General features: G+C 46.5%; 2 gene segments (V, D, J or C); both read right to left on the minus strand.

The window, feature by feature from the left end:
- The window catches only part of LOC103346896 (immunoglobulin heavy variable 3-23-like), a 504,788-nt gene that overhangs the window by 97,656 nt on the left and 382,489 nt on the right, over positions 1-24,643 (minus strand).
- Positions 13,449-14,489, minus strand: LOC103346605 (immunoglobulin heavy variable 3-23-like). The segment is given in 2 exon segments: positions 13,449-14,264; positions 14,368-14,489. Coding segments are annotated over 2 exon segments (441 nt in total).

Below are 24,643 nucleotides of genomic sequence, written 5' to 3' on the forward strand. Positions count from 1 at the left end.
CCTCCTTCCCATCAATCTGTTGGGAGGCCTGGAGACCTCAGTTCTAGTAATTCTTGGAACCTGTTGTGTGTTTTGGTGAACTGTGTCAGCCCAAAGTGGTGTGGGCAGAATTATTCCTGCCTTTGGTGGTGCTTTCTGCCCTGGTATCAGCTGCCCTGTGTTCTCTCTTCCCTGTTCTTTTTTTTTATTTTTTGACAGGCAGAGTGAACAGTGAGAGAGAGAGACAGAGAGAAAGGTCTTCCTTTGTCGTTGGTTCACCCTCCAATGGCCGCCGCGACCAGCGCGCTGCGGCCGGTGCACCGCGCTGATCCGATGGCAGGAGTCAGGTACTTCTCCTGTTCTCCCATGGGGTGCAGGGCCCAAGCACTTGGGCCATCCTCCACTGCACTCCCTGGCCACAGCAGAGAGCTGGCCTGGAAGAGGGGCAACCAGGACAGAATCCGGCACCTGGATCAACTAGAACCCCGTGTGCCGGCGCCGCAAGGCGGAGGATTAGCCTAGTGAGCCACAGCGCCGGCCACTCTTCCCTGTTCTGTAACCATGACTCTGAGTTTAGCTCAAGCACTGGGTAGAAGTCACTGTGTCACAATTCACCCGCAGTCCTGCGTTTGCGTAATGCAGCTTTGTTCACAATAGTTCAGTCTACAAAGAACAAGTGTGGATATAACAGTGAATGGATTCTTTCACATTTAGACAAAGAATATTATTCAGTATTAAGAAGGAGGTTGTTCTGTCGTTAGGAAATGTGGGTCAGCCTGGAGCATACATACTAAAAGAAATGATCCAGGTAGATGTGGACACACAGTATGTGACATTATTTATACATGCAGTGCACAAGCTTGAACTCACAGAGGTAGGCAGTGCAATGGTGAAAACTGTCTACCATGATCCAAATCAGGCTCCTGAATTTAGGCTGAGCCATCCCCAGCCTTTGCAGCCATTCAGGAAGTTAACCTGTGGATGGAATTCTCCCTTCATCTGTTGATCTCTTCCTCTCTTGCTATAACACTGTTTTTAAAATAAAATAAACAGATACTTAAAATAAATTGAAGATTAATTATACATATGATTAGGAGCCTGTTTCCTAATGTTGAATGATCTGAAGCAATTGAATCCCAAGGGAAGAAATCAATTGTGTACATGCAGTGATGATAAGGTGGTGACAGGAGCAGCACTGGAGTGAGCCTGTGGGATTGTTGCCTCCCGTATCAGGATGCTTAGTGCTGTGTCCTAGTTTGGTTCCAGTGTCATGTTCCTGCCTGAGCATACTCTGGGAGGCCGTAGGTGAAGTTCCAAGTACTCCCACGTGGGAGCCCTGGACAGAATTCCAAGCACCTGGCTGTCACCTGACCCAGCTAAATCTTTTGTAGCCACTGGGGAAGTGACGCAGGAATTAGAAGATCACTGACAGTCTCAGTCTCTCTGTGGTTTTGTACAAATACATAAAGACAAGTTCTCAAATAAAATGATAAATTTTAAAATATATATAATATCTATAAATTATTAAAAGAAGATATATAGGCAAACGTATAAAATGCTATAAATCTGTGACCATCATGTATGTCCATGTTGGAAGCACAATGAGACATTGCATCGCCCCAGTTAGAATGGCTATTATCAGACATACCAGAGCTGACATGTTTTATGGAGGTAGAGAGAGATGATAACCCTGGTACAAGTCTGTGTCACGTTAATTAGTAAAACCGTATGGAAAAGCATCAAAAACTAGAAACAGAATTATTACATGATCTTCAAGCACCATTGCATGGACAATGAATATGAAATCCAAGGGAGGTGTCCACGGGATCTGCAGTCACTGTAACAAACACCTCTGCAGTTCCTTGTTCATTTAAAGCACCGTCATTCAAAAGAGGTCACACATACGATCCAGTGGCATCTCATGGAAGCAAATGGAAAATGAAGAAATGGACAACGTTACATTTTAAAAGGAGTTTAAAAGCAGTACAGAGTAAGAAATTCTGTAATTTTGGACAACTTGGATGACCCTGGATAATAATGTGCCTAGGACAATATGTCAGTAAAAGTACACTCTGCTAACCATCCAGGCCAGGAAGACACATAATATGTGATGCTACCTACGTGGGATAAAAGGATGAACAATGGCCTGTCATGAAGATTCAGATCTCTGCATACTGGTGTTGTGTTTGCCAATGTTTTATGGAGATGATAAAAAAAGGCAGTGCACTCAAGGCTTGGCAGCTTGAACCCAGGAGCTTGGAACTGCATCAGTGTTCCCTCCTTGGTGATGGGGCCTCATAACAGATCCATCATCTACTGTCTTCCAGGGTGCATTGTCAGTACAAGTATGGGAAAGTGTGTAAATGGGCTCCATCCAGCAATGTGATATGCAGCCTGAGTGACTCCCACTGTAATGTTAATGAGACTCCAAATGGATTGACATTTGGAGCATAGACGTGGAGTAAAGAGCAGGGACTCTGGACACATGGTCTCTGGGACTGGCTCTTCCTGTAGCTGTGATTCAGCCTCAGGACACTGGTCATCATGCTGGAGCCACAGACACAGCTCCCCGTGATGTGGACTCCAGCCCCAGAGTGCACAGCCACTGTGTGTCCCACTTTCTGCTCTCCCTGAACCATACAGGTGCAGGTGGTCTCACGACACTGGAGCAAAACTAGACCAGCTGGAAGTGCACACCCAACACTTTCCATTCAGTTATGACCTTGACTGTTGATGTCCAGTGTTTTTCCCTCCTGAGTCCAGGCAGGGAGCCCCACAGGAGGGTCCCAGGACCTAGAGGATGAGGAAGTCCCTGTAGGCTTCCCAGGTGCCTGCAGAAGCTCAGCCTGAGACACAACTGAGCTGCAAGTATATTCCTGAGTGCTGTGACGTTCACACAGGGACCACAGACTGTTCCAGGATTAAAGGAAAATGGAGACTTTATGTCTGTTAGAATTGATGCAGAACACTCACAGTTTAAAATAAGATGGTTGGTTCAGTTCAGCACAGTCGCTCGTTTTGAAAGGAGAGAGATACTTGAATAGCAGATTTTTAAACTCAAACCCTGGCTCAGCTATTGCTGGATTGAAAGGGAAAAGTAAAATTGCCCTAAAGTCGGCAGTGTCCTAAGAACTCTGTCCTGACTCAGGCTGGACAACACTCATGAGGTCCCCAGATTGTCCCACATCTCTGATACTGGAGACCACTGAACCTAAATTCGTTCATGTAGGACTTCTCCTGTCACATCAGAGAGTCAGTACAGGGTCCGAATCATCAAAGAAGAATTCTTCCCTCAAAACTGTTGCAGGAGAGGAAACCCCAATTCCCTGACAGGAAACCAGGGCTTGGGCTCCTTCTGCACCTGTGCATGACCAGAATCTGCACTCAGTGTGTCTTGTGCGCCCCCTGCAGGGAGGTTTGTGTCTGGGCTCAGCCTGAGGGCCCCTCACTGTGTCTCTCACACAGAAAGAGGCGGCCGTGTCCGCGGCAGTCAGACTAGTCATTTTCAGAGACACCGTGTTCTCCTTGGTGTTTCTGGAGATGGTGAATCGGCCATTCACCCAGCTCGTGTACCATGTGCTACCACTACCAGTATTAATGTATGTGATCCACTCCAACCCCTTCCTTGGAGCCTGGCGGACCCAGCACATTGCGTAGTTGTCACTGAAGAAGAATCCGGAGGCTTTGCAGGAGAGTTTCAGGGATCCCCCAGGTTGGACCAGGCCTCCCCCGGACTCCTCCAGCGACTGACACTGCACACCTGCAAACACAGACGACATGGTCAGGAAGCTGTCACTTACACTCTCCATGTCTCTCACTCACATCCTCTCCCAGACTCAGTGCCCCGCGTTCCCCATCATTACCTTTGAGCACAGCGACCAGGAGAAGCCAGCGCAGCCCAGTCTCCATGGTGAGCATCTGTGTTGAGTGCGCTCACTGAGTGGACACCTGGGAGTGCTGGGGCTGGAGCTCCTGTGCCAGAGCTGCAGGGTGAGGGCTGGGCTAGTTTTCATGGGCAGAGTGGGCCCTATTTGCATGTGCTGCCCCTATATAGCTGGCATGGGGTAGACGCCTCAGACGGGACAGTGCCCAGGGCAGACATAGTGTCCTGGGTGTGTAGTTGATGGCTGTGATATGATTCAGATCATATGAATTTTTATGTTATCAAAATTTTAAATAGTTGAAGGCAAATACCTTGTTTCATCTTAATTCAGTGTGTACCCTTAATATCCAGTGTTAGCAATATCATGTCCCTCATTTATTTAAATAACCACTAGTTCCTTATCATCTATATAAAGACATTGGGACAGTGATAGAGAGAGAAGGGGTGAGAGATACAGAAATGTAGTGATGGACAGAAAAGGTGACAATGGGAGAATTCTGCTTTTGGGTCGAGAATCCCAAACATCCCAAAGTCTGCAACATCTAGGACTTAACCCTTCTAATACCTGAAGCAGAAAAAAGTTTCTGTGTTTCCCAGGTCACTTGTAGGGGCTCATTTGCTCTTAGCATCATCCACAGTTTCGCATGATGCATTACCAGGAAAAAGTGTGGGAAGCCGTGAGGCTGGGCTCAAGCAGCACTCTGATGGGAACATGGGTGAGGACTTTACCAATTTTGTCGTAGTGCCTGCTGCCCACTTTTAAACAGATGAAGGACTGTAAGTGGATTCGTTTAAGGTTAACTATATTTTGTTTCTTATTCAACCATTGTATTAGTTTAAAACTGTTCCTTGGCTGGCGCCACGGCTCACTAGGCTAATCCTCCGCCTTGCGGCACCGGCACACGGGGTTCTAGTTGATCCAGGCGCCGGATTCTGTCCTGGTTGCCCCTCTTCCAGGCCAGCTCTCTTCTGTGGCCAGGGAGTGCAGTGGAGGATGGCCCAAGTGCTTGGGCTCTGCACCCCATGGGAGAAGCACCTGGCTCCTGCCATCGAATCACCACGGTGGGCCGGCCGCAGCGCACCAGCCGCGGCGGCCATTGGAGGGTGAACCAATGGCAAAGGAAGACCTTTCTCTCTGTCTCTCCATCTCTCTCACTGTCCACTCTGCCTGTCAAAAAAAAAAAAAAAACTGTTTCTGAACACAGAACACTGTACGTGGTAGTGGGGTGTAGTGTGCTATTGGAATCTGTTGTTGTAGAAGAGGGTACAGATCAACTCAGTGTCAGGCACATTTCTACCTCCTTTCCATCACTCTGTGTTAGGAGGCCTTGAGACATCAGTTCTAGTTATTGGTGGAACCTGTCATGGGTTGTAGTGAACTGAGTCAGCCCACAGTTGTGTCTACAGATTTATTCCTTCCTGTGAGTGGTGCTTTTGGCCCTGGTAGCAGTCGCCCTGTGTCCCCCTCTTCCCTGTTCTGTAACCATGACTCTGAGTTCAGGTCAAACACTGGGTAGAAGTCACTGTGTCACAATTCACCCTCAGTCCTGCGTTCAGGTTGCAGCTGTGTTCACAGTAGTTTAGTCTACAATAAAGCAAGTGTGCATAGAACAGTGAATGGATTCTTTCACATTAGGACATGGAATATTATTCAGTATTAAGAAGGAGGTTGTTCTGTCATTAGGAAACGTGGGTCAGCCTGGAGCATAATGTGCTAACAGAAATAATGCAGGTAGATGTGGACACATAGTATGTGACATTAGTTATATGTGCAGTCCACAAGCTTGAACTCACAGAGGGAGGAAGTGCAATGGTGATCACTGTCTACCATGACCCAAGTGTTTGTCCCCTTCCAGCCCTTTGGGAAACTGGAAGAAATTCCAAGCTCCTGGTTTCCGGCTCAGCCTTCCCAGCCTTTGCAGCCATTCACGAAGTGAACCAGTGGACGGAAGCCTCACTCTCCATCTGTTGGTCTCTTCTTCTCTTGATATAACACTGTCTCTAAAATAAAATACTTAAAATAAATTGAAGATTAATTATACATATGATTAGGAGCCTATTTCCTAATATTGAATGATCTCAAGCAACTGAATCCCAAGGGAAGAAATTAATTGTTTACATGCAGTGATGATAAGCTGGTGACAGGAGCAGCACTGGAGTGAGCCTGTGGGATTGTTGCCTCCCGTGTCAGGATGCTGAGTGCTGTGTCCTAGTTTGGTTCCAGTGTCATATTCCTGCCTAAGCCCCTCTGGGAGGCAGTAGGTGAAGTTCCAAATACTCCCATTTGGACAGCTGGACAGAATTCCAAGCACCTGGCTGTCACCTGACCCAGCTGAATCTTTTGTAGCCATCGGGGAAGTGACCAGGAGTTAGAAGATCACTGTCAGTCTCAGTCTCTTTGCCTATTTGGAAACATATGTGTGCGGCTCCATGTGATGCGCAGCCATGGAGTCCCCACGTCAAGGTCGGTCTGATAGCTGTTGCTGTGTCTTTATCACAAGGCGAATGTTGCTAGTTTCGGTTAGGGCAATGCTTTCCCATGGTTGGGACTTTCCAGAGGAGTTGAGAATGTTGTAAACAACAAGATGGCGCCGAGGACTGTGCGGTGAGCCTGCCTGCTGTGTGACACCTCATCTGATTGGCCCGAGGACGCGTCACAATGCGTGAACAGACAGCAGATTGGAGTGTTCCGTGCATGGACTTGAGCCCGCTTGCAATTGGCCAGATTTTGTATATAAGCTCTGTGCTGAGGAAGGAGGGGGCTTTTCTGTCCACTCTCCTCCCTTCATTCTTTCTCTGTCGCTGTTATTTTCTCATTAAAAGTCTACTGAAGACCGATAAGTTGCGAACAATGTCGTTCCTTTGCGGGCAAGGGAGCGACACATATGTAAATGCAAATATCTAAATAAGTGAAATAATATCCATAAATGTTTAAAAAAGATATAAAGGTAACATATAAAATATCTGGGACCATCATGCATGTCCATATTAGATGCACAATGAGACATCCCATCCTTCCTGTTAGAATGAGTATTATACAATCCAGAGCTGACAAACCATGTGGAGGAAGCTAGAGACAATAACTCTGGTACAAGATCAAAGTCAGGTAAACAAGTAAAACTATTATGGAAAATCATCAAAAACTGAGAAATAGAATTTTCACAAGATCTTCAAACACCATTTCTGGGTAGAAGGAATATGAAATCCCAAGGAGGTGTCCAAGTGTACCACAGTCAATGTGGCAAACACCTCTGCTCTTCCATGTTCAATTAATGCAGCGTCATTCACGAGAGTTCACACATACAATCCAGTGAAATATTCATGAAGAAAGAATCAACAATGGAACAAATGGACAAAATTATATTTAACAGGAAGTTTATATGGCAGTACAGATGAGGAAATTCTGTATTTTGGACAACTCGGATGATCCTGGAGAATAATGTCCAAGGATACTGTGTCAGGGTAAGTACACTCTGCTAACCATGCAGGACAAGAAGACAAATAATACGTGATGCTGGATACATGGGATAAAAGGATGAAGTCACAGAGGCAGGAAGTACAATGGTGAAGACCAACGTCTGAGCAACTGAGGAGCAGAGGAGATGCTGAAGCAAGGTCAGAGTTTCAGTCCCACAGGATCCACACACTGAGGATCTACTGTACAGCATGGTCACAGCAGTGAAGGGAATATTGTGTCTACTGAATTCCAAAACAGGAGACAACTGACATTCTACCATGGAAACATGTGGTTTTCTGATGTCAGTAAGTCTGACTTCATAACTCCACTCAATTTGATACATTCATTTTTCAACACATATCATTGTATCTCATAAGTCTGTGTTCAGGTGTTATTTATCAAACATTTATGATCAAAAATGAAGATTCAACACTCTGAATACTTGTGTTGTGTTTGTCAATGTTTATGGACATGATAAATAAAGGCAGTGCACTCAAGGCTTGGCAGCTGGAACCCAGGAGCATGGAACTGCATCAGTGTTCCCACCTTGGTGATGGGGCCTCATAACACATCCATAATCTACTGTCTTCCAGGGTGCATTGTCAGTACAAGTATGGGAAAGTGTGTAAATGGGCTCCATCCAGCACTCTGATATGCAGCCTGAGTGACTCCCTCTGTAATATTAATGAAAGACTCCGAATGGATTGATGACACCAGTCAGCATAGACATGGAGTGAAGAGCAGGGACTCTGGACACATGGTCTCTGGGACTGGCTCTTCCTGCAGCTGTGATTCAGCCTCAGGACACTGGTCATCATGCTGGAGTCACAGACACAGCTCCCTGTGATGTGGACTCCAGCCCCAGAGTGCACAGCCACTGTGTGTCCCACTTTCTGCTCTCCCTGAACCACAGCAGGTGCAGGGGGTCTCACGACACTGGAGCAGAACCAGATCAGCTGGAAGTGCACACCCAACACTTTCCATTCAGTTATGACCTTGACTATTGATGTCCAGTGCATTTTCCTCCTGAGTTCTGGCAGTGAGCCCCCCCAGGAGGGTCCCAGGACCTAGAGAATGAGGAAGTCCCTGTAGGCTTCCCAGGTGCCTGCAGAAGCTCAGCCTGAGACACAGCTGAGCTGCAAGTACATTCCTGAGTGCTGTGACATTCACCTTAGGGACCAGAAACGGTTTTAGGATTAAAGGTAAAAAGGAGTTTGGGCGTAAGTCTTTAGAAAGTGAATGTGGAACAACAACAGCTTAAAATAAGACTTCTGGTGCTATTTGCTTACATGCTCATTTTGATAGGAAGAGGGATGACTGAAATAATTGAAGTTAAAAAAAAACAAGACTCTGGCTTGACTCTCTCTGTGTTTGAAGGGAAAACTAAAATTGTCCTAAAGCCGGCTGGGCCTTGAGAACGCATCCTGTGTCACACTGGACAACACTCACAAGGTCCTCAGATAGTCCCACATGTCTGATCCTGGTGACCACTGTCATCGTTCACAAACTTGAAACTGTTCATATAGGACTTCTTCCTGTCATATCAGACATCTCCAGGTCAGTGAAGTCAGTGGCAGGGACAGAGTCATAAAAGTAGAATTCTTCTCACAAAACTGTTACAAGAGTGGAAACCCCAATTCCCTGACAGGAAACCAGGGCTTGGTTTCTCTGCACCTGCTCATGACCAGAATCTGGGCTCAGTGTGTCTTGTGCGCCCCCTGGTGGAGCAGCGTGCCCCTCAAGGAGGTTTGTATCTGGGCTCAGCCTGAGGGCCCCTCACTGTGTCTCCCACACAGTAATAGAGGGCCGTGTCATCCTCTGTAAGATGGTTCATTTGCAGAGACACAATGTTCTGGGCGTTGTCGCTGGAGATTGTGAATTGGCCCTGCTACCACTACCAGGATAAATATATGTGATCCACTCCGGGACCTTCTCTGGAGCCTGGTGGACCCAGCTCATGCTGTAGCTACTGAAGTCTAACCCAGAGGCTTTGCAGGAGAGTTTCAGGGATCCCCCAGGCTGGACCAAGCCTCCCCCGTACTCCACCAGCCGCTCCTGACACTGGACACCTGCAAACACAGATGTCCTGGTCAGGAAGCTGTCGCTCACACTCTCTGGGTCACTCACTCATGTCCTCTCCCAGACTCAGTGCCCCGCGTTCTCCATCATTACCTTTGAGCACCGCGACCAGGAGAAGCCAGCGCAGCCCAGTCTCCATGGTGAGCGTCTGTGTTGAGTGCGCTCACTGAGTGGACACCTGGGAGTGCTGGGGCTGGAGCTCCTGTGCCAGAGCTGCAGGGTGAGGGCTGGGCTAGTTTTCATGGGCAGAGTGGGCCCTATTTGCATGTGCTGCCCCTATATAGCAGGTATGGGGTCAGACGCCTCAGACAGGACAGTGCCCAGGGCAGATGTGGTGTCCTGTGGTGTAGGTTGATGGCTATGATAGGATTCAGATCATATAAATCTTTACGTTATCATTGTTGTTTAAACAATTGAAGGCAATGACCTTGTTTCATTTTAATATGTGTGTACCCTTAATCATCCAGTGTTAGCATGTCCTTCATTTTTAAATAACCATTGGTTCATTTTTAACTATTTGAATAACATTGGAATAGTGACAGTGAGAGAAGGGGTGAGAGAAAGAGAAATGTAGAGATGGACAGAAAAGGTGACAAAGGGAGATTTCCACCTTTGATTGACAGCCCCAGACATCCCAAGTGCCTACAACATCGAGGACTTAGCCTTTCTAAAACCTGGAGCCCAAAACTGCGACTTTGTTTCCCACATCAGTGGTAGGGGCTCATTCACTTGTAGCGTCAGCTACAGTTTTCCATGATGCATTATCAGAAAAAGTGTGGGGAGTCGTGTGGCTGAATGATTCATTCTGATGGGAACACGGGTGTCCCTAGTGGGGACTTTGCCAATTTTGTCCTAATGCCTGCCTCCCACTTTTAAACAGATAAAAGACTGCAAGTGGATTCTTTTTAGGTTAACTATGTTTTGTTTCCTTATTCATCCATTGCCTTATTTAACACTCGTCATGAACACAGAACACTGTGCATGTTAGTGGGGTGTAGTGTGCTATTGGAATCTGTGTGTTGTAGAAATGGGCACAGATCAACTCATTGTCATTCACATTTTCACCTCCTTTCCTACACTCTGAGTTGGAGGGGCCTGGAGGCCTCAGTTCTGATTATTTGTGGTACCTGTCATGGGTTGTGATGAACTGAGTCACCCCACTGTGGTGTGGGCAGAATTATTCCTTCCTGTGAGTGCTTGCTGCCCTGGTATCAGCTGCCCTGTGTTCCCCCTCTTCCCTGTGTCTAGTAACCATGACTCTGAGTTCAGCTCAAGCACTGGATAGAAGCCACTGTGTCACAATTCACCCGCAGTCCTGGGTTCAGGTAATGCAGCTTTGTTCACAATAGTTCATTCTAAATAAAGTGAAATGTGCCTAAAACGGTGAATGCAGTCTGTTACATTTGACATGGAATATTATTCAGTGTTAAGAAGGAGGTTGTTCTGTCATTAGGAAATCATGGGTCAGCCTGGAGCATAATATGCTAACAGAAATAATGCAGCTGGATGTGGACACATAGTATGTGACATTAGTTATATATGCAACCCACAAGCTTGAACTCACAGAGGCAGGAAGTGCAATGGTGATCACTGTCTTCCATGACCCAAGTGTTTGTTCCCTTCCAGCCCTGTGGGAAACTGGGGGAAGTTCCAGGCTCCTGACTTTAGGCTCAGACATCCCAGCCTTTGCAGCCATCCACGAAGTGAACCAGTGAATGGAAGCTTCTCTCTCCATCTGTTCATAGCTTTATCTCTTGCTATAACACTGCCTTTCAAATAAAATAAATACTTAAAATAAATGAAAGATTAATTATACATATGGTTAGGAGCCTATTTCCAAATGTTGAGTGAACTCAAGCCACTGATCCCAAGGGAAGCAATCAATTCCTTAAATGCAGTGATGATAAGGTGGTGACAGGAGCAGCACTGGAGTGAGCCTGAGGGATTCCTGCCTCCCGTGTCAGGATGCTGAGTGCTGTGTCCTAGTTTGGTTCCAGTTTCAGTTTCCTGCCTAAGCTCCTCTGGGAGGCAGTAGGTGAAGTTCCAAGAACTGCCGTGTGGACACCTGGACAGAATTCCAAGCACCTGCCTTCACCCGACTCAGCTGAAGCTTTTGTAGCCATCTGGGAAGTGACCAGGAATTAGAAGATCACTGTCAGTCTCAGTCTCTTTGCCTTTTTGAAAAAATATGTAAATACAAATATCAAAATATGTGAAATAGTATCTATAAGTTTTTAAAAAAGATATAAAGGCAACATATAAAATGATATCTTGGGACCATCATGCATGTCCATAATAGATGCACAATGAGACATCCCATCATTCCTGTTAGAATGAGTATTATCCTACAATCCAGAGCTGACAATCCATGTGGAGGAAGCTGGAGATAACTCTGGTGCCAGATTGGAGTCAGGTAAACAAGTAAAACTATTATGGAAAATCATCAAAACTGAGAAACAGAATTATTACAAGATCTTCAAACACCATTTTTGAGTAGAAGGAATATGAAATCCCAGGGAGGCGTCCAGGGAAACCGCAATCAATGTGGCAAACACCTCTGCTCTTCCATGTTCAATTAATGCAGCGTCATTCATGAGAGTTCACACATACAATCCAGTGAAATATTCATGAAGAAAGAATCAACAATGGAACAAATGGACAAAATTATATTTAACAGGAAATTTATATGGCATTAAAGATGAGGAAATTCTGTATTTTGGACAACTCGGATGATCCTGGAGAATAATGTCCAAGGATACTGTGTCAGGGTAAGTACACTCTGCTAACCATGCAGGACAAGAAGACAAATAATACGTGATGCTGGATACATGGGATAAAAGGATGAAGTCACAGAGGCAGGAAGTACGATGGTGAAGACCAATGTCTGAGCAAAGGAGGAGCAGAGGAGACGCTGGAGCAAGGTCAGAGTTTCAGTCCCACAGGATCCACACACTGAGGATCTACTGTACAGCATGGTCACAGCAGTGAAGGGAATATTGTGTCTACTGAATTCCAAACCAGGAGACAACTGACATTCTACCATGGAAACGTGGTTTTCTGATGAGCATGTCAATAAGTCTGACTTCATAAAAACTCAATTTGATACATTTATTTATCAACACATATAATTGTACCTCATACGTCTATGTTTTGGTATTATATATCAAACACTTATGTAAAGGAAATGATTAAATGATCAAAAATGGAGATTCAACACTCTGAATACTGGTGTAGTGCTTTCCAATATTTTCCAATATTTTATGGAGATGATAAATAAATTCCAGTGGACTCAAGCTTGGCAGCTGGAACCCAGGAGCTTGGAACTGCATCAGTGTTCCCACCTTGGTGATGGGGCCTCATAACACATCCATCATCTACTGTCTTCCGGGGTGCACTGTCAGTTACTAGTCTGGGAAAGCATGCAAATGGGTTGTGTCCAGCACTCTGATATGCAGCCTGGGTGTCTCCCTCTCTAAAACTGATGGAAGTCTCAAATGCATTGATGATGCCAGTGAGCATAGACATGGAGTGAAGAGCAGGGACTCTGGACACATGGTCTCTGGGACTGGCTCTTCCTGCAGCTGTGATTCAGCCTCAGGACACTGGGCATCATGCTGGAGCCACAGACACAGCTCCCCGTGATGTGGACTCCAGCCCCAGAGTGCACAGCCACTGTGTGTCCCACTCTGCTCTGCTGAATCACAGCAGGTGCAGGGAGTCCCACAACACTCGACAGAATCAGATCAGCTAGAAGTGCACACCCAACACTTTCCATTCAGTTATGACCTTGACTATTGATGTCCAGTGCATGTCCCCTCTGAGATCAGGCAGGGAGCCCTCCAGGAGGGTCCCAGGACCTAGAGGATGAGGAAGTCGCTGTAGGCTTCCCAGGTGCCTGCAGAAGCTCAGCCTGAGACACAGCTGAGCTGCAAGTACATTCCTGAGTGCTGTGACGTTCACACAGGGACCACAGACTGTTCCAGGATTAAAGGTGGCCACATTCTGTGCAAAGTGAGTGTGGATCAACCACAGTTTAAAATAAAATGTCAGTTCAGTTCCGCACACAGGCTACTTTGACAGGAAGAGAGGGAAATTGTTGAGGTTTAACAGACCAGAGATCCTGGCTCAGCTGTCTCCAGGATATAAAGGGAAAAGTAAAATTTTCCTAGAGTCAGCAGTGCCCTGAGGACACCAGCACGAGTTAGACTGGAAAAGACTCACGAGGTCCTCACAGATTCCCATGATATCTGATCATGGTGAGGACAGTTGTCAGTCATGAACCCGAAATTGTAACGTAGGACTTCTTCCTTCTATTCAAAGTTTCTATCCGTCAGTGAATTCAGTGGCAGGGACAGAATCGTAAGAATAGAACCATTTCCTCAAATGCGTTAGAGGAGAGGAAACCCCAATTCCCTAACAGGAAACCAGGGCTTAATGTCCCTTTGCACCTACCCATGACCAGAATATATATTCAGTGCGTTTTGTGCGCCCCCTGGTGGAGCCGCGCGCCCCTGCAGGGAGGTTTGTGTCTGGGCTCAGCCTGAGGGCCCCTCACTGTGTCTCTCGCACAGAAATAGGTGGCCCTGTCCGCGGCTGTCAGACTGTTCATTTGAAGATCCACAGTGTTCTGGGCGTTGTCGCTGGAGATGGTGAATCGGCCATTCACCCAGCTCGCGTAGTCTGTGCTACCTTTACCAGCATAAATGATTCCGATCCACTCCAGCCCCTTCCCTGGAGCCTGGCGGACCCAGCTCATGTAGTAGCTACTGAAGTCGAATCCAGAGGCTTTGCAGGAGAGTGTCAGGGATCCCCCAGGCTGGACCAGGCCTCCCCCGGACTCCACCAGCTGCTCCTGACACTGGACACCTGCAAACATAGACGTCCTGGTCAGCACACTGTCACTGACACTCTCTGTGTCTCTCACTCACGTCCTCTCCCAGACTCAGTGCCCCGCGTTCTCCATCATTACCTTTGAGCACAGCGATCAGGAGAAGCCAGCGCAGCCCAGTCTCCATGGTGAGCGTCTGTGTTGAGTGCGCTCACTGAGTGGACACCTGGGAGTGCTGGGGCTGGAGCTCCTGTGCCAGAGCTGCAGGGTGAGGGCTGGGCTGGTTTTCATGGGCAGAGGGAGACCCTATTTGCATGTCTGCTGCTATATAGCCAGCCCCGGAGTAGACGTCTCAGACAGGACAGGGCCCAGGGCAGATGTACATGTCCTGGGGGGGGGGGTGTAGGCCATGATAGAATTTGGATCTTATGAATTTTTATGTTTTATTGCTTTTTTATAACAGTTGAAGGCAATGACCTTGTTTCCTTTTACTATGTGTGTACCCTTAATATCTAGTGTTAGCAATATCATGTCCTTCATTTTTTAAATAACAATTGTTTCATATCATCTATTGACCTCTATATCATCTATATGAAAGACATTGGAATAGTGATAGAGAGAAGGGGTGAGAGAAATACTAGTGTAGTGATGGACAGAAAAGATGAAAATGGGAGATTTCTGCCTTTGGATTGACAGCCCAAACTCCCCAAATGCCTACAACATCTAGGAGTTAGCCTTTCTAAAACCTGGAGCCCAGAACTGCGTCCGTGTTTCCTTTGTTGGTTGTAGGGGCTCTATCGCTATAGCGTCATCTGTAGTTTACCATGATGTGTTACCAGGAAAAAGTGTGGGAAGCCGTGTGGCTGGGCTCAAGAAGCACTCTGATGGGAACACGGGTGTCCCTAGTGGGGACTTTGCCAATTTTGTCCTAATGCCTACCGCCCATATTTACACAGATGAAAGACTGCAAGTGGATTCATTTAAGGATACTATGTCTTGTTTCCTTATTCATCCATTACCTTATTTTAAAACTGTTCATTAACTCAGAACACTGTGCATGTTAGTGGGGTTTGTGTGCTATTGGAATCTGTGTGTTGCAGAAATGGGCACAGATCAACTCACTGTCATTCACATTTCTACCTCCGTTCCATCACTTTGTGTTGGGAGACCGGGTGTCCTCAGTACATGTTGTGGGTTGTAGTGAACTGAGTCAGCCCACTGTGGTGTGGGCAGAATTATTCCTTGCTTTGAGTGGTGCTTTGTGTCCTGGTAGCAGCCATCTGCTGTTCCCTCTCTTCCCTGTGTCTAGTAATCATGACTCTGAGTTCAGCTCAAGCACTGGGTATGAAGTCACTGTGTCACAATTCACCCACAGTCCTGGGTTCAGGTAATGCAGCTGTGTTCACAATAGTTCAGTCTACAGTAAAGCGAAATGTGCATAAAACGGTGAATGCAGTCTGTTACATTTGACATGGAATATTATTCAGTGTTAAGAAGGAGATTGTTTTGTCATTAGGAAATCTTGGGTCAGCCTTGAGCATAATATGCTAACAGAAATAATGCAGGTACATGTGGACAGATAGTATTTGATATTAGTTATATATGCAGTCCACAAGCTTGAACTCACAGAGGTAGGGAGTGCAATGGAGATCACTGTCTACCATGACCCAAGTGTTTGTCCCCTTCCAGCTCTGGGGGAAACTGGGGGAATTTCCAGGCTCCTGACTTTAGGCTCAGCCATCCCAGCCTTTGCAGCCATTCAGGAAGGAAACCAGTGGAAGGAAGCTTCTCTCTCCATCTGTTGGTCTCTTCCTGTCCTGCTATAACACTGCCTTTCAAACTAAATAAATAGATATTAAAATAAATGGAAAATTAGATTTATATATCATTAGGAGCCTATATGCATATGTTGAATAAACACAGAAAACTGAATCCCAAAGGAAGACATCAATTGTTTAAGTGCAGTTACTGACAATGTGGTGACAGGAGCAGCACTGGAGTTAGCAATGGGATTGCTGCTCCCGCATCAGGATGCTGAGTGCTGTGTCCTAGTTTTGTTCCAGTTTCAGATTCCTGCCTAAGCCCACTCTGGGAGGCCGTAGGTGAAGTTCCAAGAACTCCCACGTTGGAGACCTGGAATGAATTCTAAGTACCTGGCTGTCACCTGTTCCAGCTGAAGCGTTTGTAGCCACCTGGGAAGTGACCAGGAGTTAGATGATCACTGTCAGTCTCAGTCTTTGTGGTTTTAGATAAAAACGTACATACAAATTTGAAAACAAAATCTATGAATTTTTAAATGTATATTACATCTATAAAATTTAAGAAATGATATAAAAGCAAACATGTAAAATGCCATAAATCTCAGATCATCATGTATGTACATTTTAGAAGCACAATGAGATGTCCCATCCTTCATGTTAGAATGAGTATTACCAGACAAGCCAGAGCTGACAATTCTTGTGAAGGAAGAGAGATGACCACTCTGGTTGTACAAGGCTGGAGTCGGGCAAATTAGTAAATCCACTATGGAAAGTCATCAAAAACTGAGACATACAGTTATCACAGGATCTTCAAACAGCATTTTGGGTAGAAGGAATGTGAAATCCCAGGGAGATGTGCATGGGATTCACAGTCTCTATAGAAAATACAACTGCAGTTCCACGTGCAATTAAAGCAGCGTCATTCACGAGTGTTCACACATATAATCCAGTGAAATTTTCATGGAAGAAGGAATCAATAATGGAAGAAAAGGGCATGGAACAGAGGAGATGTTGGAGCAACGTCAGAGTTTCAGTCCCACAGGATCCACATGTTGAGGGATCTACTGTACAGCATGGTGACAGCAGTTAAGCAAATATTGTGTCTACAGAATTCCAAAACAGAAGACAACTGACATTCTACCATTGGAACATGTGGATTTTGTGATGAGCATGTCAATAGGAGTGACTTCATATTTCCACTCAATTTGATACATTCGTTTTACAACAATATGTCTATATTCAATTATTATTTATCAAACATTTATGATAATGAAATGGCAAAAATGGCAAATCATGAAGATTCAATACTCTGAATAATGGTGTTGTGTTTGCCAATGTTTTATGGAGATGATAAACAAAGGCAGTGCACTCAAGGCTTGGCAGCTGGAACCCAGGAACATGGAACTGCATCAGTGTTCCCACCTTGGTGATGGGGCCTCATAACAGATCCATCATCTGCTGTCTTCCAGGGTGCACTGTCAGTTACAAGTGTGGTTAAGAATGTAAATGTGGGCCAGTGCCGTGGCTCACTAGGCTAATCTGGGTTCTAGTCCCGGTTACGGCACTGGATTCTGTCCCGGTTGCTCCTCTTCCACTCCAGCTCTCTGATGCGGCCTGAGAAGACAGTGGAGGATGGCCCAACTGCTTGGGCCCTGCACCCGCATGGGAGACCAGGAGGAAGCACTTGGTTTCTGGCTTTGGATCGGCACAGCATGCTGGCCGTAGCAGCCATTTTGGTGGAACCAATGGAACAAAGACTTTTATCTTTCTCTCTCTCTCTCTCTCTCTCTCTCCCACTGTCTAAATCTGACTGTCAAAAAAAAAAAAAAAGAACGTAAATACATTCAGTCCAGCACTCTGATTTGCAGCCTGAGTGACTCCCTCTGTAAAACTGATGAAGGATTCCAAATGGATTGATGATTCCACTCAGCGTAGACATGGAGTGAAGAGCAGGGACTCTGGATACATGGTCTCCGAGACTGGCTCTTCCTGCAGCTGTGATTCAGCCTCAGGACACTGGTCATCATGCTGGAGCCACAGACACAGCTCCCCGTGATGTGGACTCCAGCCCCAGAGTGCACAGCCACTGTGTGTCCCACTTTCTGCTCTCCTGAACCACAGCAGGTGCAGGGGGTCCCACAACACTCGACAGAACCAGATCAGCTGGAAGTGCACACTCAACACTTTCCATTCAGTAATGACCTTGACTGCTGATGTCCAGTGCATTTCTCTCCTTAGTTCTGGCAGGGAGCCCCCAGGAGTGTCCCAGGACCTAGAGGATGAGGAAGTCCCTGTAGGCTTCCCAGGTGCCTGCAGAAGCTCAGCCTGAGACACAGCTGAGCTGCAAGTACAGTCCTGAGTGCTGTGACATTCAGACAGGGACCACAGTCTGTGTTAGGATTAAATGGTAAATTGAGATTGGGGATAAAGTCTGTGGAAAGGGAGTGTTTGTCGCCCACAGTGTAAAATGAAAGGTTGGTTCAGTTCAGCACACTCGCTCGTTTTGAAAGGAGAGAGATACTTAAATACCAGATTTTTAAACCCAAACCCTTGCTCAGCTATCGCTGGATAGAAAGGGAAGTCTACAATTTCCCTAAAGTTAGCAGTACCCTGAGAGAGTTGTCCTGTCAGACTGGACAACACTCACGAGGTCCCCAGATCGTACCACATCTCTGATCCTGGTGATCCTGGAGACCGCTGAGCCTGGATTCGTTCATTTAGGACTTCTCCTGTCACATCAAACTTCTCCACGTCAGAGAATCAGTAGCAGGGTCAGAATCTTAAAAGAAGAATTCTTCCCTCAAAACTGTTACAGGAGAGGAAACCCCAATTCCCTGACAGGAAACCAGGGCTTCATCTCACTCTGCACCTGTGCATGACCAGAATCTGCGCTCAGTGAGTCTTGTGTGCCCCCTGGTGGAGACACGCGCCCCTGCAGGGAGGTTTCTGTCTGGGCTCAGCTGTCTTGCACAGTAATACAGGGTCGTGTCCCAGCTGTCAGACTGTTCATTTGCAGAGACACCGTGTTCTGGGTGTTCTCTCTGGAGATGGAGAATCGGCCACTCACACAGCTCGCGTAATATGTGCTACCATCACCAGTAGAAATGCATCCGATCCACTCCAGCCCCTTCCCTGGAGCCTGGTGGACCCAGCACATCCAGTAGCTACTACTGATGGTGAATCCAGAAGCTTTGCAGGAGAGTGTCAGAGATTCTCCAGGTGTGACCAGGCCTCCCCGGGAATCCACCAGCTGCTCCTGACACTGGACACCTGCAAACTCAGACGTCCTGGTCAGGACACTGTCACTCATACTCTCTGTGTCTCTCACTCACCCACTCTCCCAGACTCAGTGCCCCGCATTCCCCATCATTACCTTTGAGCACAGCGACCAGGAGAAGCCAGCGCAGCCCAGTCTCCATGGTGATCGTCTGTGTTGAGTGTGATCACTGAGTGGACACCTGGGAGTGCTGGGGCTGGAGCTCCTGTGCCAGATCTGCAGGGTGAGGGCTGGGCTGGTTTTCATGGGCAGAGGGAGGCCCTATTTGCATGTGCTGCTGCTGTATAGGCAGCCATGGGGTCAGACGCCTCAGACAGGACAGTGCCCAGGGAAGTTATGAGTGTTCTTGGTGTGTAGGGTGATGGCTATGATAGAATTCAGATCATGTGAATATTTATTTTCTCATTGTTGTTTTAACAGTAGAAGGCAATGACTTCATTTCCTTTTAATATGTGTGTACCCTTAATATCCAGTGTTAGCAATATCATGTTATTCATTTTAAGTAACCATTGGTTCATTATTAACTATGCTAATGACATTGGAACAGTGACAGAGAGAGAATTGGTGAGGGAAACAGAATGTAGAGATGGACAGTGAGTTGACAATGGGAGATTTTTGTCTTTGGATTGACAGCTCCAAACATCCCAAATGCCTACAACATCTAGGAGTTAGTCTTCCTAAATCCTAGAGCAAAAGACTGGGTCTGTGTTTCCTACGTCAGTGGTAGGAACTCATTCGCTTGTAGCATCAGGTACAGTTTCCCATGATGCTTTATCTTCAAAGTGTGGGAAGAGTGTGGATGAATTGAAGCAGCAGTCACATGGGAACAGGGGTGTCTGTAGTGGGGACTTAGCTAATTGTGTCCTAATTCCTGCTGTCCACTTTTAAACTGATGAAAGAGTACAAGTGGATGCATTTAAGGTTAATTATTTTTGTTTTTCTTGTTTTTTTTTTAATGTGGGTTCATACCATGTGATTTTTCTCATTTTATAAGGATTTATTTAATTTTTTGATTCAGAATTATTCAGAGAAAGAAGGAGAGGTAGTGAGTGAGAGAGAGAAGTCCTCCATCCACTGGCTCTCTCTCTAATCGGTAATGTGGTCGGAGCCGCATCGATCTGAATCTAGGAGCCAGGTGCCTCCTCTGGGTTTCCCACGGGATTACAGGAGCTGAAGATGTCAGCCATCTTCTACTGCCTACCCAGGCCACAGCAGAGAGCTGGATTGGAAATGGAACAGCCAGGACTCCAACTGGCGTCCATATGGGATGCCAGCACTGAAGGCAGAGGCTTTACCCACTTCACCACAGCACCGGCCCTGATGATCTTAATTATATATGGAATCCACGAAAGTGAATCACAGAGGCAGGAAGTACAATGCAGATACCGAGTCTGGGAGTAGAGAAGAAAAGGGACCACGTTCCTGCAAGCACAGAGAATTTTTCTGTGACCAGAAAGGCACGTGGAGAGATCTACTGCACAGCACAGGGACAATAGTTATGAAGCTTTATTGTGTTCTTTCCAGTTCCTGCAGGAGTAGGCATTTGTCATTCGATCACAAAGAATGGTGGTGTTGCTAGGGAAGGACTTGTGAGTTCGTCTGACTCTAGAATTCCTGATGAAATAAATCCACATCAACACCTTTCCTTATACCTCACATATAGATTCAGGTACTATTTGTCAATTTAACATTTATGAAATCTATTTTGAAGGGACAATTCTCTGTTGACTTGTCTTGCATCTGCATGTGGTTTTATTCTAAGAAGAAAATTACGTGGTGTTGCAATCATTCCTGGTACTAATGCAGTCACAAGGGCTGTGAGTTCATCGACACGTGAGAGGTTATCTGTCGTGTCTGGCTGGCACAACTGCCCCACCACTGCCCTCTCCAATTCCTCCCCTCCCATGTGTGAAGCTGAGTCATTTTAGAAGAGCCCCTGTCTTCACTCAGATCACGTCCATGGAAACCTCTCTCTGTGCTGTTTAGTTACCCCCCAATCTCCCTGTGTCCAACTGGTTTCACAAGCTGTTTCTTCATGGACCCACCAAGGCCCACCTGCCAACTCCTTGAAAACACAGCCATCAGAGACCCCAGTCGTGCTTGCCCAGACAAGACCACCCTCTTCTCACCATGGTGCAGTCCTGCCATTTGTCACCCTGTGGACCCAGCATCTTATACAACTGACAGCCCCTCAGCACCTGGGGGGAGACTCTGTCATGGTGTTTACACAAATGGAATATGTTTCTGTCAGTTATAATTTGAGTGAATTCTCTTGGTGGAGTAATTTCTTGTGACTGTATATATCTGACAAATTAAATTTCACATTTCCTAGTACTGTAGATATGAGTTGTTCTCACATAACAATGGAATTCACTGTGTCAGATGGTGGATCGTGTCAATGAATTCTCTAGGAGAATGCATGAAAACTGTCCCCAGCTAAATAGAAACAATTTCTGTTTGTCAATCTTCTCTCAGAAAAGGCAGAGATGTGTCAACTGTTTTAATTTAGTAGGAATTTTTGTGTTTCTGGATTTAGATGGGAGTCACTCAGAACACACATTGCTGCATGAGGTGAGTGACTGGCTGCAGTTTCTGTAAGACTGTTCATGGCAGATCAATTGCAATTTAGCAGAAAATATCCTGTAAAACACAGGGGATCGCTGCACTGGGCATTTCTGGCTGCAGGAACTTGGTTTGCCCTGGATGAGTATGAACTTGACAGAAGAGGAGTTATTTTCTCTTGGCAAGGATGAAGTACTGATGAGGACAGCCAGGGGGAGCCAGGGAGGGAGGAGTGGGGACTCTGGACAGATGGTCCAGGGCTGGCTCATCACACAGCACTGATTCAGCTCACCAGGTGGGTCAGTGTGTGGCAGCCCCTGGCACCCAGATCCCAGGGATGGGGACTCTGGCCCCGGAGTCAGGGCCCTGGACTGTCCCCCTCTGCTCACCCTGAGACACCACAGTGCAGCGGATTCCACCACACTGGAGCAGAAACAGAACATGTAAGTCCACACCACACACTTTCCAAACAGATTATTCCTTGAATGCAAATGTCCACCTGTGCTTCCCATGGGTTCATGCAATGAGGTCATCTGAAATGTTTCAGGAAACTGAATGCGGAATTTCATGGTGCTGAGGAAACTTGAGTGCACCTAAAATAATTCATCATGCTGTCTTCTCACACCAATATACCAAAGAGAGTGAACAGGATGAAACTCTTAAAGGCAAGACCCGAGACTGTATAGTTCTTGAAGAGGACACAGGACAAAAGCAAGTTCCCATTGGTTTGGGCAATGATAGTTTGATAATCTCCAAAGTACAGGCAACCAAGATACACAGACAACGAATAATGGATCCGAGTACAGATTCTGAGTAACAAAGAGAAAGATTGAAAAACCAGGAGTCGCCCGCAGATGGGGAGAAAGTATTTTCAGATGACACCCATGGGGGCCAATGTTGTGGCCCTGCAGGTTAAGCTGCCATCCCTATGCATGCATCACACAGGAGCATGGGTTCAGATTCTGCTTGCTCCACTTCAAATCCAGCTCCCTGCTGGGATGCAGACCTGGGAACTCTGTCAATGATGACAAAAGTGTGTGTCCCCTTCAAGCCGTGTGGGAAACTGGAGGAAGTTCCAGGCTCTTGGCATTAGGGTTTTCCAGCACCACCTTTGCTGCAATAAGGGAAGTGAACCAGTGGATGGAAGCTTCTCTCTCCATCTGTTGGTCTCTTCCTCTCTTGCTATAACACTGCCTTTCAAATAAAATAAATACTTAAAATAAATGAAAGATTAATTATATATATGGTTAGGAGCCTATTTCCAAATGTTGAATGAACTCAAGCAACTGAATCCCATGGGAAGAAATCAATTGTGTACATGCAGTGACTGATAAGGTGGTGACATGAGCAGCACTGGAGTGAGCCTGTGGGATTGCTGCCTCCCATGTCAGCAAGCTTAGTGCTGCGTCCTGGTTTGGTTCCAGTTTCAGATGCCTGCCTAAGCCCCTCTGGGAGGCCGTAGGTGAAGTTACAAGTACTGCCATGTGGAGAACTGGACAGTCATCTGCATGGTAGTGGGGTGTAGTGTGCTATTGGAATGTGCATGGTAGAAATAGGCACAGATGAACTCACTGTCATTCACATTTCCACCTGCTTTCCATCAATCTGTTGGGAGGCCTGGAGACCTCAGTTCTAGTCATTCTTGGAACCTGTTGTGTGTTGTGGTGAACTGTGTCAGCCCAAATGGTGTGGGCAGAATTATTCCTGCCTTTGGTGGTGCTTTCTGCCCTGGTATCAGCTGCCCTGTGTTCTCTCTTCCCTGTTCTTTTTTTTTTATTATTTGACAGGCAGCGTGAACAGTGAGAGAGAGAGACAGAGAGAAAGGTCTTCCTTTGTCGTTGGTTCACCCTCCAATGGCCACCGCGACCAGCGCACTGCGGCCGGCGCACCGCGCTGATCCGATGGCAGGAGTCAGGTACTTCTCCTGTTCTCCCATGGGGTGCAGGGCCCAAGCACTTGGGCCATCCTCCACTGCACTCCCTGGCCACAGCAGAGAGCTGGCCTGGAAGAGGGGCAACCGGGACAGAATCAGCCGCCCCAACCGGGACTAGAACCCAGTGTGCCGGCGCCGCAAGGCGGAGGATTAGCCTAGTGAGCCACAGCGCCGGCCACTCTTCCCTGTTCTGTAACCATGACTCTGAGTTTAGCTCAAGCACTGGGTAGAAGTCACTGTGTCACAATTCACCCGCAGTCCTGCGTTTGCGTAATGCAACTTTGTTCACAATAGTTCAGTCTACAAAGAACAAGTGTGGATAAAACAGTGAATGGATTCTTTAACATTTAGACAAAGAATATTATTCAGTATTAAGAAGGAGGTTGTTCTGTCGTTAGGAAATTTGGGTCAGCCTGGAGCATACATACTAAAAGAAATGATCCAGGTAGATGTGGACACATAGTATGTGACATTAGTTATACATGCAGTGCACAAGCTTGAACTCACAGAGGTAGGCAGTGCAATGGTGAAAACTGTCTACCATGACCCAAGTCAGGCTCCTGAATTTAGGGTGAGCCATCCCCAGCCTTTGCAGCCATTCAGGAAGTTAACCAGTGGATGGAATTCTCCCTCCATTTGTTGATCTCTTCCTCTCTTGCTATAACACTGTTTTTAAAATAAAATAAACAGATACTTAAAATAAATTGAAGATTAATTATACATATGTTTAGGAGCCTGTTTCCTAATGTTGAATGATCTCAAGCAACTGAATCCCAAGGGAAGAAATCAATTGTGTACATGCAGTGATGATAAGGTGGAGACAGGAGCAGCACTGGAGTGAGCCTGTGGGATTCCTGCCTCCCCTGTCAGGATGCTGAGTGCTGT

This window comes from Oryctolagus cuniculus, chromosome 20, assembly GCF_964237555.1.
Source record: "Oryctolagus cuniculus chromosome 20, mOryCun1.1, whole genome shotgun sequence".
Lineage (NCBI taxonomy): Eukaryota > Metazoa > Chordata > Mammalia > Lagomorpha > Leporidae > Oryctolagus > Oryctolagus cuniculus.